General features: G+C 43.6%; 1 protein-coding gene across 1 annotated transcript in view; it reads right to left on the reverse strand.

The window, feature by feature from the left end:
- LOC137535057 (zinc finger protein 605-like) overlaps window positions 1-14,693 on the reverse strand; it is a 46,222-nt gene that overhangs the window by 20,442 nt on the left and 11,087 nt on the right. Inside the window, exon 3 of the mRNA XM_068256823.1 lies at window positions 631-750. Coding sequence (XP_068112924.1) covers window positions 631-735 — 105 coding nt within the window. The 5' untranslated portion in view covers window positions 736-750. The remainder of the gene's footprint in view (window positions 1-630; window positions 751-14,693) is intronic.

Below are 14,693 nucleotides of genomic sequence, written 5' to 3' on the forward strand. Positions count from 1 at the left end.
TAATCCAGAGGTTTCCCGCATCCCCCTCAAGCTCACTATTCCAGCACTGATGACCCCCGAGCCTCGGCCACGAGGCTTGTCAAAGAGGTTTGCCGCACCTGTCCGTGTACAAGCAAAGCCGCACTGCTCAGACGGAAGACGGCACACACGTAGCATGGAGCTGTCCATGCTTGAGCGGCTCCATGCAACTGCATGGGACATCAGTGCCTAAGCACAGTGTGGCTGTGTTTATTTACAGAAGGGACTACGGCGTGGTCTGGAAAAGGGTGTCACAGGTTTGCTTTAAAAGAGATGAGTTATGTCATGTGACCCTCCCACAATATTACTCACCACCAGGGATGAGCTGGCGGCCAGCGGGTACGAAACTGCACCAGTATGTTGGTGGGCACAGGCCGCTTCACTTGCACTGCACACTGCTCTCCATCTTCCTGACACTTCCACCTTCACAGCTGGGAGGCAGACATGTCAGGAAGATGGGGAGCAGTATGTAGAACAATGCCGAGAGGCAGTGATATAAGTGAGTTAACACTCTCTGCTGTGGCTCATGCCCACCAACACTCAAGTTCAAAACTGAGTTTTTTTTAATAAGATTGAGGTCAGACTCATGTGACCTCCCAGAACCCTCCTCACCTCTCCTGCTAGCAGGCAGATGATCTCCAGGGTGAGGTTTAATATCCTCTCAGTCATGTGACTACAGTCTTCCTCCATCCTCACTGATGTGGTCATGTGATCCATACAAGAAGTCCTTATCTGTAGGCAGAAAACAAAATAAAAATTATCTAGACTGCAGGAACCTGGGCTGTATTAGAGCAGGGAAGTGCTACATGTGTCACACCCTGCATCATGGAGGCTGAGGGTTATACCTTATGATATTACAGTAAACCTGGAGTGAAAGAACAAGACAAGGCACTAAGCACCAGATCCATAGAAGTGGAGATCACCCACATCAGAACTAAGATGCAGGCTGTACAGAGAAGCCTCAGGGACAGTAGAGCACAGAGGCAGGGTGTAAGACGCAGGCAAGGACAGCATACACTGAATGGCGCAACCACATGCTGTAGCTTGCATTGTGTACAGGAACATCTGCACAGCATGTGGGATAAACCCTCCCAAATGATAGGAGATCCCACAGAAGGTTACAGAGGAGAACAGGGATAAGATCCTGTGGAACATCATCTACGACTACATCCAGATGGACAGACAGGCTCTGGCCTATCAACTGTCCATCAAGGTAGTAGACAAGGACCAGGAGACAACAGTGGTGACAGATGTGGAAGCTCAAAGTGACAGCAACATCAGAAGTACCAGAGCCTGAGAGAGGAACTAGAGAGACCCTGGAGGGTGAAGATCAAAGAGGTCCCAGTGGTGGCAGGAGTAGTCATTGCTTTCACTCCTAAGCTAGGAGATTGGCTCCAACAGATGTCAGGAACATCAGAGCTCTCTGTCCTGAGAAGTGCAGTGATAGAAACAGATAAGACTCTGTACAGAACTCTCCAGCTCACAGGCCTCTGATAGAGGAGCTGAGGATAAAGAAGACATAATCTATACACTGATCCATATACTGTATGTGTGTAACAGCAGCTGCTAGTGATGGGGGAGGGATATGAGGGTTAGGGTGTGAGGGATATCAATGTTACTGGGTGTAAATATAACAGATTCTCTTCTTACCTCTTCTACCGCCAGTCCCAGCAATGTCCCCCTCTGTACTTCCTCCCTCTTCATCTATGGCTTCCTGTCTGTGTTTTTCATTCCGTATAAATAGATGGCACCATCTTGTGGAGAATAGAGGAACTGCAACCCTCATGTATTGGCTTTATACTATAGTTTCGAGGGAACCCGAGGTGGGCAGATTGGCAGATTGGCAGATTGGGGGGGGGGGGGGGGGGTTCAGATGGGACACACACAGAGGCATGTTATCTGCCTCATGACATGCCTCTGTGTCCCCACACCGATGCTCTCTGCTCCCCCCCCCACAGCGCTATGCCCCCGAGATTAGCGACAATATATATTGCTATCTCGGAGGTAAACACAGGGGAGCGGAATTCCCTGTTCAAAACGCCCACCAGGGGAATTCCTGCAGGGTTTCCTGAGCTGCCATTGGGCAGCTCTCTCCCCCTGGCCGCGCTCCCTGCCGTTCCCATCTCCATGCACGCTGCGAGAGACACACAGTCTCCCCTTGCAGCGTCATGATCATGGTCACAAAAGTGAAAGTGGGCCGGTGCGGCACCACAGAAGCGGCGTTTTTTCTTTTTTTGCGGCTTCCTGATCCGCTTGCCCTGGTCAGGTTCCCAGGCCCTCTGTTCCATTTATTGAAATCATCTCTAATATGGTATTTATACCTCCAGAATCGACCAAAACTACAATTTCCGTACTTCCGAAGGAAGAGAAGGATACCAGTATTGCCTCAAACTACAGACGCATCTCGTCTCTTTCAATTGTGACCTTAAATGTTAAGCTAAAACGTTGGCTAATAGCCTGTTTACCTGATATTATTGCTCCAGATAAAGTGGGCTTTACTAAAGGCCAGCAAGCACCAGGTGGTCATCGAAGGGTCATTAATATGCTGCATTTTGGGGGGGTCCTGTCGGAAGCCTTCTCGGTTTCTAGTTTTGGATGCAGAGAAGGCCTTCAACATGGTTCACTGGGGATTTTAGCTGCGGTGCTATTTAAATTTGGCATATCTGGGATCTTCCATTAGGCAGTTATGGCTTTATATAAAAATCCATCAGTTTCTGATTTTCTTTTCAAAAAGTTTAGTATAACGAATGGTACTAGGCCGGGATGCCCCATCCCTCTTTGTTTTCATAATGATCATCAAGACTCTAGCAGCAACTATCCAGAGAAATCCTATTAGAGGACTTGAGACATTTGGCCAAAAAAATGTACTGAATCTTTTTGCAGATGATGTCTAAACCGCTTTAAATGAAATATTTTGTTTGAAAATTATTGTGCACTCTAAACCTCTGCTGGCAAATCTTGTTTGGCTGCCTAGTGCAGCCAAAGAGCGGGCAGCAGGGAGCAGTTATAATTACCTGTTCTGAATGGCTTCTTCTCTTCCTCCACCTGCCACTCTGAACTTCTGACATGTCTTCTGGGTCCCGATCACATGATATGACATGTGATCAGGATCCAGGAGACCGTGTCAGCATAACAGTGCTACCCAGTAGTGGGAGAGGGGTAATTGAAGAGATGGGTGGCGCTGTAATGCTGATATGGTCTCCTGGATCCCGATCACATCATATCATGTGATCAGAACTGAGAAGACATATCAGCATTACATTGCCACCACGGTAGAGGAGGGAAGTAGCCGATCCAGCCTTCCAGGCATGTAACTATAAAAGCTCCCTGCACCCCACTCTGCATACCCTACCTAGCCTGCCAGGCTGGGGAGGTACACTTCCCCACTGGCAGGAAAAATTCGGCTCTGCAGCCAATTAAGTTTAATTCATTTGGTTGCTAAAAAGGTTAATAATATCTGACGCTATGAAATCCCTTACTGGAGTTTGGGAGGCCTTTCAGGCTTCTTCAAATGCCTCATTCGGTGAAGAAAATTAATCAAGGTTGTCGCTATTGGGGTTCCATCTCTCCCCTGAAGTTAAAAAAGCTTAAGCAGACCAATTTCCATTCCCATGGGCAGAGGGGAATATACCTTATCTAGGAATCAAAATTGCTGCCCAGGCTTTATTAAGCCAACTTCCTCCCTTTATTAACCCAAATGAGAGATGAATGAACACAATTAGGTAAACTTGAACTGTTGTTATCAGGGAAAATAGTTGCCTACAAGACGAGGGTTCCTCCAATGATTTTGTATATCATCCATACTATACTCATTCCCTTACCCTCAAACTTATTTTCTCAGGCCTGGTCCAGAATCTTGAAATATCTTTGAGAAGAAAAAAAAAGCATAAAATTACTTTCTCCACCCTTACATTACCTACGAAAAATAGGGGGTATGGACTCCCGAATCTTCTTCAATAAATTAAGACAGTGCTTTAGAAATGTCCAAGCAAAGGTGGCAGCCCACCTCTCGCAAGCCTTGGATTTCCATAGGATCAGACATAGTGAATCCTCTCATATTAAAAGACCTTGTAACACTGGGTTTCCTGGAGCTGTCCCCGGCTATCCTGGATATTCCATCTATCCAAGCCACCTTCCAAGCCTGGAAAACCTTGTCGGCCAGTAGTCCATTGAGAGAAGATACTAACCTCCCTCACTATCACTATCCCTCCCTCTTTGGATCGATTATCCTTGTCTTCAATTACAAAATACAAGCTAATGCTTCGGATACCTCCACTCATGAGTTATTTAAAGAAGGAAAATTATTCTCATTGGCCTCAATTCACTAAGCTTATCTCCTGTCTTTAATAACGTTTCTAGAGTGATCACCATGGTGATGAGGCATGTTGTATTCAGAAAACATTTTACCTCAGGCAAACCTAAAAGTTAACTCTTCTATCTTTAAGTTAACTATTCAAACCTTAAAATAACTCCAGAATTCTAAAGTTAAAGACAGGCTGTTAATTAACTGCGTGTGAAAATAACTACAGAGGAGGTAACTTAACTACAGAGGAGGTAACTTAAGGAATGAAGAGATAGGATTATTCTCTCACTGTGTGGTGGCAAGTTTTCTCTTGTTGTATTATTTCCAGCATGATCTTAGTGAATTAAGGCCCATATGCAATTCATTTTTTTACCTGAGTTTTCTCCTGGGTGATATTTTTAAATTTGTCAATAAAATGCATTATAAGCCATCAGAAAGCAAGAAAATGCTCAAAATAATTTTGATAGTACTTTTTCATTTACTTTTTGGTACTTTTTTAGTTGAAAAGTGCTGGAAAGTTAATTTAATTTGAAGATGAAAAATTATCTCCTAGGAGAAAAGTCAGGTGAAAAAGTGAATTGCATATGGCCCTAAGGCCTTTGCCCAAATAGGAATGTAAATTTCTGGGAATAAGCTCAGCCAACATGTAAGGCTTGGTGGTGTATTCTCCACAGTCAGCATGCAACGCATGAGCTGGCGTGGAGGAGGTACACACACTAGCACCAGGAAACAGGCTATCCCTAGTATAGTGGAGGGGAGGACTGACTGCAATAGGAGATTGTGGCGCACAGAGCCGGTGCAGATCTGACAGCCACAAACAATGCTTTCGTTATAACGTCTCAGCGCAAAGTAGCGCTGAGCGCACAAACCAGAACTGAGGAGATCAGGACAGGTAGACAGAATGAACGCTTGCTAGCTAGCGGCTACTTAGCGACAGCAAGCGTCCAAAACCAGACAGACTGGAATGAGGCAGCCAATGCGATGCGGCGATGGCGTGCCTCACAAAGACAGGACAGGACAGTCAGAAAACAGCAGGATTAAGATAGATGAACGTAACACAGATAAATATACAATAAGTATGTTTTCCTAGCGTATTACAATTACAGCTATCAATGAAACTATTTGTAACGTCTGACTAACATATGTATATATCGGCAATGAACCGATATATGACATAAGCAGGAACGCTGACTAGGAATGGAGTAACACAGGGAACAGGACTCAGAAGGATTCGCTATCTCTTCGCAGAGATGAACGCAATCCACAAACGGTAACAGAACAGGATTCAGAAGGATTCGTTATCTCTTCGCAGAGATGAACGTAATCCACAAACAGTAACAGAACAGGATTCAGAAGGATTCGTTATCTCTTCGCAGAGATGAATGCAATCCACAAACAGGACCAGGAACAGGATAACTAGCTCAGCACGGGTGTTCACGGTACGCGCAAACTACCAAAACGTGCTGGAAAACTGACTAACTTAACACAGGATATAAACAGTTCGTGTACGTATACATCAGCGACACTGATGTATCACGTAACACAAATACAAGGAAAATAATAAACGTGCTGGTATGCATATATATTGGCAATGAACCAATATATGATGCAAAACCAGCAAAGTATCTTTATAACAAGAAACACGATCGGGGGCTAAAGCGACAGCAAGGCAGGCTTAAGCTGAAGCTATGAAAACCCAAGGAAACCCTGCAGGAAGCAGATCTTTATACTGAGGTCATCCAATGGGAGCAGACATGCAGATTCCCACACAGGTGAATGATAATCAGTCACAAGCTGACAGCAGGGAAAGACAGACAAAGCTATGCAACTTGCATGGAAATAGATCAGAACTGCCTGAGCTGCAGCACTACTACTTCCAGTAATAGCTGCTGCAGCAGCGATCATTACAGTACCCCCGCCTTTAAAAGCGGATTCCAGACGCTTTTCAAAACTGAAATTCCCAACAAAACAGTCTGACTGATAATTCATGATGACCGGGACAGCCCGGCAAGACCGAATTCCAGAATCAGTCCCCACAAGACTGGACCCATCAGAACCAGAACCTACAGAACCATGCCCATCAGTACTACAAGCCCCAGTGTGACACCCATCAGAACCATGATTTCCAGAAGAAAGCCCTCCGAAACTCCCTGAGCGATACCCACCGCCTTCCAGGAACCGTTCAGAAACGCCAAAGCCTTTGCAATGCCCACCGGTACTGTCTTTACCAACACAAAACCCACTGTTGAACCAGTCCAAGGCACCAGGACAAGTTTTCTCAGAGACCTCCCAGAACACCTTGAAGCTCCAAAGAGATCCCCATAGGTCAGAATGCCCCTTAGGCTCACATGGAGAACCATCAAGAACCCCTATGGAACCTAGGGCAATTCCCGAGTCAGGGCCACAAGGACAAACATCAATATCAGGGCTTTCAGGGACCAGAACCATCTCTGGGCATGCAGGCAGACTGGCAATATCAGAACGTGTTCCCACTAAGGAAGCATCAGAGCACGCTAACACCTTAGACACACTTGGGCATTCTGGCACACAAAGAACATCTGGGCACACCGGCACAAGAGAAACCTCTGGGCATGTCAAGGAACTGTGAGCCTCAGGGTCAGCCAAGACAGGACCAAAACCAGGACTGGCCAAAAAAAAATGATCATGACTAAACTTCGCAACTACTGGACTTTTACACGAGAATGCTGGATCAGACTTAGATGTCGCTGATTCCAGCAAAGTCAGTAACAAATCAGATTCAGGGGCACTAACAAGACAGGACAAATCTTCTGATGTATGCACTGAACCAGACAGGGACTCCACAACTACCTCTGGACTGGACAGAGACTCATTTAATACACTGGATTGGAGCTCATGAGGCGCTGCAAAACAAGTCAGTATTGCAGCAGCCCCCACTGGACTAGGCAAAACTGAGGAATTCCCTGGACAGGAAGGGGACTCTGGAACCTCTGCCACAGCGGCCAGAGAACCAGAATCTTTCAGGATACAGGGCTGGGTTTCAGGAACACTCATCAGACCGGACTGAAATTCTGAGATTTCTATTATTTTGACCAGAGAATCAGAATTATCCATGTTACAGGGCAAGACTTCTGAAACATTCAGAGGACAGGGCTGGAGTTCCTCGGCTGTTACAACACTGGAGAGGGACTCAACAACATTGGTTAAATCAGACTGTGTACAGGACAAGGTATCTGACACACTTGCTGACGAGGACAATATTTCAATGGCTTCTGCTTTGCTGGGCAGAAATTCATCAAGTTTTATTAGAGCAGACTGTAATTCCAAAACAGCTGCTAGACAAGTGAATATTACTGCAACACCAACTGAGGTAAGCAGTGCTTCAGCCTCCTCTGCTAGAGGGTTTAAAGTATCCAAAGTACTGGGTGAAGCATAAGACTCTGCGACCACAGCTTCACTGGACAGGATCACTGAACAGTCCATATTGCAGGGCAAAACCATGGAAGCACCTGCTGGACAGCATAATGATTCTGTGACCTGAGTTTCATTGGAGAGATCCACTGCACAATTCATGGTACAGGGCAAATTTATTGGAAAATTTTCTGAACAAGGTAATAATTCTGCGATTTCAGGTTCACATAGCAGATGCTCTGAGCTATTCACGAAACTAGAGCGAGGTGTAGAAACAGGAAGATCAAGACACAATGTTTGCGCATCTGAATCACCATTCATTTGTAAAATTGGAAAATTCAGATGCTGGGGTTCTGAGTTTACTAGACAGGATTGCTGGGACTCGGAAACTGATGTAGTGCATCTATAGCATCTGCTGGATCAGACAGGAGTTGAACTTTATTAACACAGGTAATTTCTGCAGAAGTGTTTGCAGAGACAGGCAAGATTTTTCTGGTGTCTGTTTCACTAAACAAAGAGTCATGAGTACTGGCTAGGCTGGACTCGGAAGTCAGCAGGACCTCTGGATTCTCTGCTGAGAAATTTGCGCAGGGCAAGGTTAAGAATGTATCAGTGGCTTCTGTTTTACTGGGAAGTAACACTGAGTTATCCATGGTACAGGGTGGAATTGCAGGAACTTCAATTTCACACAAAAAGAGCTCCGAATCACCTGCTGAATCAGCCAAAGGTGCTGAAGCAGGCGGGTCAGAACGCCAAATTTGCGAATTCGGAGTCACATAAAAATCATCCAAAATCAGTTCCCACACATCAATCAAGGGAGCCACACAGTCATACCTACACACACCAGCCTCTATTAGGTTATAGGCTGACTTAATGCATGCGTTCAATACCATTTCACTTTTTGCACTGTAAAATTGACAAAATGAACTTGAATCATTCTTCCATTCACAGACCAGGGCTTCCATCTCTCCCCTCTCGAATGGAGGATCCCATGCATACTTAACAGCGAAACATTTAGGCTGATCACAGTCTGCAGATATGATTGTGGCAGGCACATGTATAGGGTTAATTAGCAGGTGATTGGCAGATTCCTTATTCTTAAGAATCTCCAATACCTGTAGCAAGTGTTGAACTGTAGTGTATGCAAACTTCCCTTGGTTCACAAATAAGTTGATTTGTTCAATACTCTGTAATATCTCATCATAATCATACTCAGATAATTCTTTTAAACAAAAATCTTTATTTTCCCTAGCCAGGGAGGAAAGTTCATTAGTAGTTTCATAAGTCCATTTAACTCCCCTGAAAGACAATTGCATTTCATTATCTGTTAATGGCAGAATCTCATTATAGGTCTCAGTCGCTAAGGATAACGATTCTGCAGATTGGACACGTTTCTTAGAACGTTTGCGTTTTGCCTTTGACCTTGCGGTTTTTGGTGATTTATTCAAAGCTGCAGGAAAATTATCAGTAACACTTTCTGCTTGCTGCTCATTCTTGCAAGCAATTGAAGGAGCAGCTGATTGGCCTGCTGCCAGGAGTTCATTAAGAGGAAAAGGCAATGGATCTATGCGCAACCAGTTATGGATCACAAACGCTAGAAATTCCAGCGGTCTATCTTTCAAATCGGAATGATTGAGAACATTAAATGCCCACTGGAATAATTCCCCTTTAAACAAAATATAACTTAGTTGGAGTGCCCAGGTTGAAACAGGAGTCGCTTGGAGATCAGGATTGGTCAGGAACCTGGCACATTCAGAGAAAAACTCATTTTCTGTTTCAGAGCTAAGTTCTTCAAATTTCTTAAAGGAACAGGAACCATAATTAACAGTGTCATACTTTCTGGGAATCCCCCCCACAATGGGGATTGGTAATGGGGTTTTCATAATGTAAGGCTTGGTGGTGTATTCTCCACAGTCAGCATGCAACGCATGAGCTGGCGTGGAGGAGGTACACACACTAGCACCAGGAAACAGGCTATCCCTAGTATAGTGGAGGGGAGGACTGACTGCAATAGGAGATTGTGGCGCACAGAGCCGGTGCAGATCTGACAGCCACAAACAATGCTTTCGTTATAACGTCTCAGCGCAAAGTAGCGCTGAGCGCACAAACCAGAACTGAGGAGATCAGGACAGGTAGACAGAATGAACGCTTGCTAGCTAGCGGCTACTTAGCGACAGCAAGCGTCCAAAACCAGACAGACTGGAATGAGGCAGCCAATGCGATGCGGCGATGGCGTGCCTCACAAAGACAGGACAGGACAGTCAGAAAACAGCAGGATTAAGATAGATGAACGTAACACAGATAAATATACAATAAGTATGTTTTCCTAGCGTATTACAATTACAGCTATCAATGAAACTATTTGTAACGTCTGACTAACATATGTATATATCGGCAATGAACCGATATATGACATAAGCAGGAACGCTGACTAGGAATGGAGTAACACAGGGAACAGGACTCAGAAGGATTCGCTATCTCTTCGCAGAGATGAACGCAATCCACAAACGGTAACAGGACAGGATTCAGAAGGATTCGTTATCTCTTCGCAGAGATGAACGTAATCCACAAACAGTAACAGAACAGGATTCAGAAGGATTCGTTATCTCTTCGCAGAGATGAACGCAATCCACAAACAGGACCAGGAACAGGATAACTACCTCAGCACGGGTGGTCACGGTACGCGCAAACTACCAAAACGTGCTGGAAAACTGACTAACTGAACACATGATATAAACAGTTCGTGTACGTATACATCAGCGACACTGATGTATCACGTAACACAAATACAAGGAAAATAATAAACGTGCTGGTATGCATATATATTGGCAATGAACCAATATATGATGCAAAACCAGCAAAGTATCTTTATAACAAGAAACACGATCGGGGGCTAAAGCGACAGCAAGGCAGGCTTAAGCTGAAGCTATGAAAACCCAAGGAAACCCTGCAGGAAGCAGATCTTTATACTGAGGTCATCCAATGGGAGCAGACATGCAGATTCCCACACAGGTGAATGATAATCAGTCACAAGCTGACAGCAGGGAAAGACAGACAAAGCTATGCAACTTGCATGGAAATAGATCAGAACTGCCTGAGCTGCAGCACTACTACTTCCAGTAATAGCTGCTGCAGCAGCGATCATTACACAACATATACAATTGTCCCACTGGTTAAAATCCCACAATCTAATAATACACCCCCTGCCTCATCCCATCAAATTGTACCTTAAAATCCAGATCCCACTGAATGTGGAATATCAATATTATACAGTATAGCAACCTCACCATCTCCACTTGAGAAATTTGCTAGGTTTTGGTCTCAAGAAACAAATGCCTATATTTCTGTACTGAACTTTATGAAAGCTGTTACTGCTCCCACAAAGGCCCATATGCAATTAACTTTTTCACCTGAGTTTTCTCCTAGGTGATATTTATAAACTTGTCAATAAAATGCTTGTTAAGCCTCCAGAAAGCAAGAAAATACTAAAAAAAATGAATATTACTTTTTCACATACTTTTTGGTACTTTTTTTGGTAAAAAAGTGCTGGAAAACTTTTTTAAATCGAAGATGAAAAATTATCTCCCAGGAGAAAACTCAGGTGAAAAAGTGAATTGCATATGGGCCCAAGTATCAGGTGATCACATTTAGCAGCATATACAACAGTCTGGACACAAATATACAGTGACACTGTGCTTTTAATGAATTGTGCTATATACACATAAGTGAAAACAAACGATAATCTCTCCCACACGGCAAATAGGCCACATACTAGCCAACTATATACTGTACAAAATATACAATGTCAAAATACTTATGTAATTGTGGTACAGGATTGGGTAACAGGAGCAATATCAGGAAGAAAGCCAAGGTAATACATGAGCAGATCAAGATAAGTGAGTACAGAGCAGACAGAATCAGGTAACAGGAGCAATGTCAGGAAGCAAGCCAAGGTCACACACTAGCAGATCAGGATGAACGAGTACAGAGCAGACAGAATCAGGTAACAGGAGCAATATCAGGAAGAAAGCAAAGGTTATACACGAGCAGTTCAGGATAAGCGAGTACAGATCATACAGACTCAGATAACACAAGCAATGTCAAGAAGAAAGCCAAGGTCATACACGAACAGATCAGGATAAGCAAGTACAGAGAGGAGTATCGGGAAGTGAACCAGAAACAGAAGCCAAGCTAACTGAAGATCTGGTATTGTTGCAAGGGGTGTGGTTGTCTTTAAGGAAACCAGAGATGATAAAAGTTTTATACATACCTAGGGCTTCCTCCAGGCCCATAAGCACGGATCACTCCCATGCCACTGTCCTCTGTCTTCTAAGTACCGGATCTGGAGAAGACTGGCAGCGTGGGGACGATCTATGCTTATGGGGCTGGAGGAAGCCCCAGGTATATACTGTATAAAACATTTAGCTTTTATCATCTCTGGTAATCTTTAAATAGGAAGTGGTTGACTGCCAGGAGAAAACCTGTTGATCAGAAACATGTCCAAACTGAGATACTTCATCTTGTGGTGAAAGTGGAAACTGCATGTAACATTGGAAAGCTAGCAGAGCCACCTACTGGTGACTTGTGATAACACCAGCAGGTGAAATGGTGCAACACTGTTCGTAACAAAGTCTACGACACCCAATGAAAGATGTCTAATTGTTCCACACATATCAAAACTTAATGAAATTTGATAATAGATCTACCCATTGTTGGCAAAACGTGTTCCATATCTTATGGGAATGCCCTAAGTTGACCTCTTTCTTGCCGTATCTTTCATAGGTATTCAATCAAGATATACCTATAACTTAATAGAAAAGTAATTGCCCATCTGATATGTGCAGCATGCCAATAAATCCTAGCAAATTAGGCCTTAGAGGACATTCCCTCCCTCACCAGTCTCACAGTGGCAACAGATTATGATTCAGAAATGGAGAGTCATCTACATAGAAAGTGCTCCACATTACACCCTGCAATGGAAAGCTCAGTGAATTGGGTGAGAAACAAACAAACCACTTTCAGATGATAGTGTAGGCCCCTACTAATCTTCTGCAATGCCAACTTTTACCATAGATATATCATCACCTCCGGACGACCTTTACAAATGGTTTGATGCAAGGTTGGTCATCACTCGTTCCCCCCCCCCCCCCCTTCACCTTCTCCCTTTGGACAATCCCACTGCTAAGGTAAACTTGTTCTTTCTGCTCTCTCTTCCACCAATGTCCCTGTAGCAGGTCAAACAGGAGTCGACTTTCTTGTTTTAAAGGCGCTTCCTGGACTTGATTTGTTTTCTTATCTTTTGGGATGTCCTAAATGTAATACATTTTCAGTTTTTCTTGTAATAAAATCTTTTCACAAGACCTAAGGTATGGGCATAGAATGGTGATTAATTGGAACCCTGTCATTTATCCGCCACTTTTTGAAGTTGCACTGTACAATTGGTGTTATGTTTGTTTGTATCAAAACTCAAATAAAAATGTGTTGAAATAAAAAAATCATTTTCACGTGTTTATTTTCAGTTAAAATTACCCTTAACTATTACAAGTGTTTCTACTTAACATGTTGCCTATAACTAACTGAATTCAGTATAATATAGTGCAGAGTTTTTGGCTTATGTGACAATTGCATCATCTGTGAAGGAATGAAAGACTTTCTTTTGGTTGGGAATTTTGAATGGTTTCTGTCTCGTGTTACAAACAGCCTACATTATTGCCTTTGTCTGTTGCTATGGTCTCCCCACTTGCTGTACACAGCTAGTTAGTACATACTGCCTGCTCCTCCCTCTCCTTCATGTACTGTCACTTCCAGTGTTTCGGTATCTTCTTCCATTACTAGCTAGGGTGGCAGGATTATCCTGCAGAACTGTTGTATTCTGAAAGGGATTAAACAATCACTGGGGCATTCAAGCAGTGTTTTGGAGAGTAAGCTATCTGTCAACCCACATAACACCAATCCTTTGCTCAGTCCACTGGCTACCCATAAAATCCAGAATCCTCTACAAAATTGCTCTGCTAACATCCACAAATCTACACAATTTAGTCCATGGATACCTGGAGGACTTGTTGCAACTGTGTCACATCTCCCACAACCTCAGATAACAGGATCTAATAACTTGTCCACTCCTGTAGTCAAAAGCAAAACCTTTGGAGCCAGATCCTCCGGTCATGCTGTAGGGACGCTTTAGAATGCCTTGCCACACCCAATAAAAGGCAGCTCCAATGCTGGAGGCATTTAATTAAAAACTGGAAAGCTACCCATTTAGTCTGGCATTTACTATCACATAAAATTTCCCCTGTAACACATCTCGGATTGCAACCATGTATTGATCAGAGCCAAGTATATGCTTTACAAATGTTTTGTTAATGGCAGTTTCTGTGTAATTCAGCAGGGAGATATACCATCTGTACAGAGCGTATGTCAGGGTGGTTAACTCTCGCATAAATCAACATCGGTGACAAAATAGTCTCCCATAACTGGAACTGTCCCTAAGGATATTGCCTAAAAACCTCTGTGCTAAAAGGCATTCCTTTTGCCATCTTTATAAAGTTAGGAGGTGTGGCCACATATAAGACCTTGTATCCATAGACAGAGAGGGAGTAGAACCGTGGTGAAGCGCTTATTTCTGTTTCTCATTTACTGTCCTCGGCACTAGGGATGATCAATGACCTGTTTATGCAATTGTATGTAAATTTTATGCAAATATATGTAGCTTGAAATTGGACCAATCAAGTCCCACCTAGGTTTAAATTGATTGGTCCAATTTTAAGCTGCATAAAAAGTAACATAAATTTGCAAAACCTCTAAAGTATTTGCATATAACATTTACATTTCTATAGCGATTTCTCCCATAGGGCCCAAAGCGCTTCATATCATTGATCATCTCTACTCTGCACCACCACAGTTCTTATTCAAATGTTACCTTTAGGCCATCTGATCAAAGACCCTTTATCAATCTGAAAAAACCCTTCAACTCACTAAATAC

The sequence above is a fragment of the Hyperolius riggenbachi genome, chromosome 10 (assembly GCF_040937935.1).
Source record: "Hyperolius riggenbachi isolate aHypRig1 chromosome 10, aHypRig1.pri, whole genome shotgun sequence".
Classification (NCBI taxonomy): Eukaryota; Metazoa; Chordata; class Amphibia; order Anura; family Hyperoliidae; genus Hyperolius; species Hyperolius riggenbachi.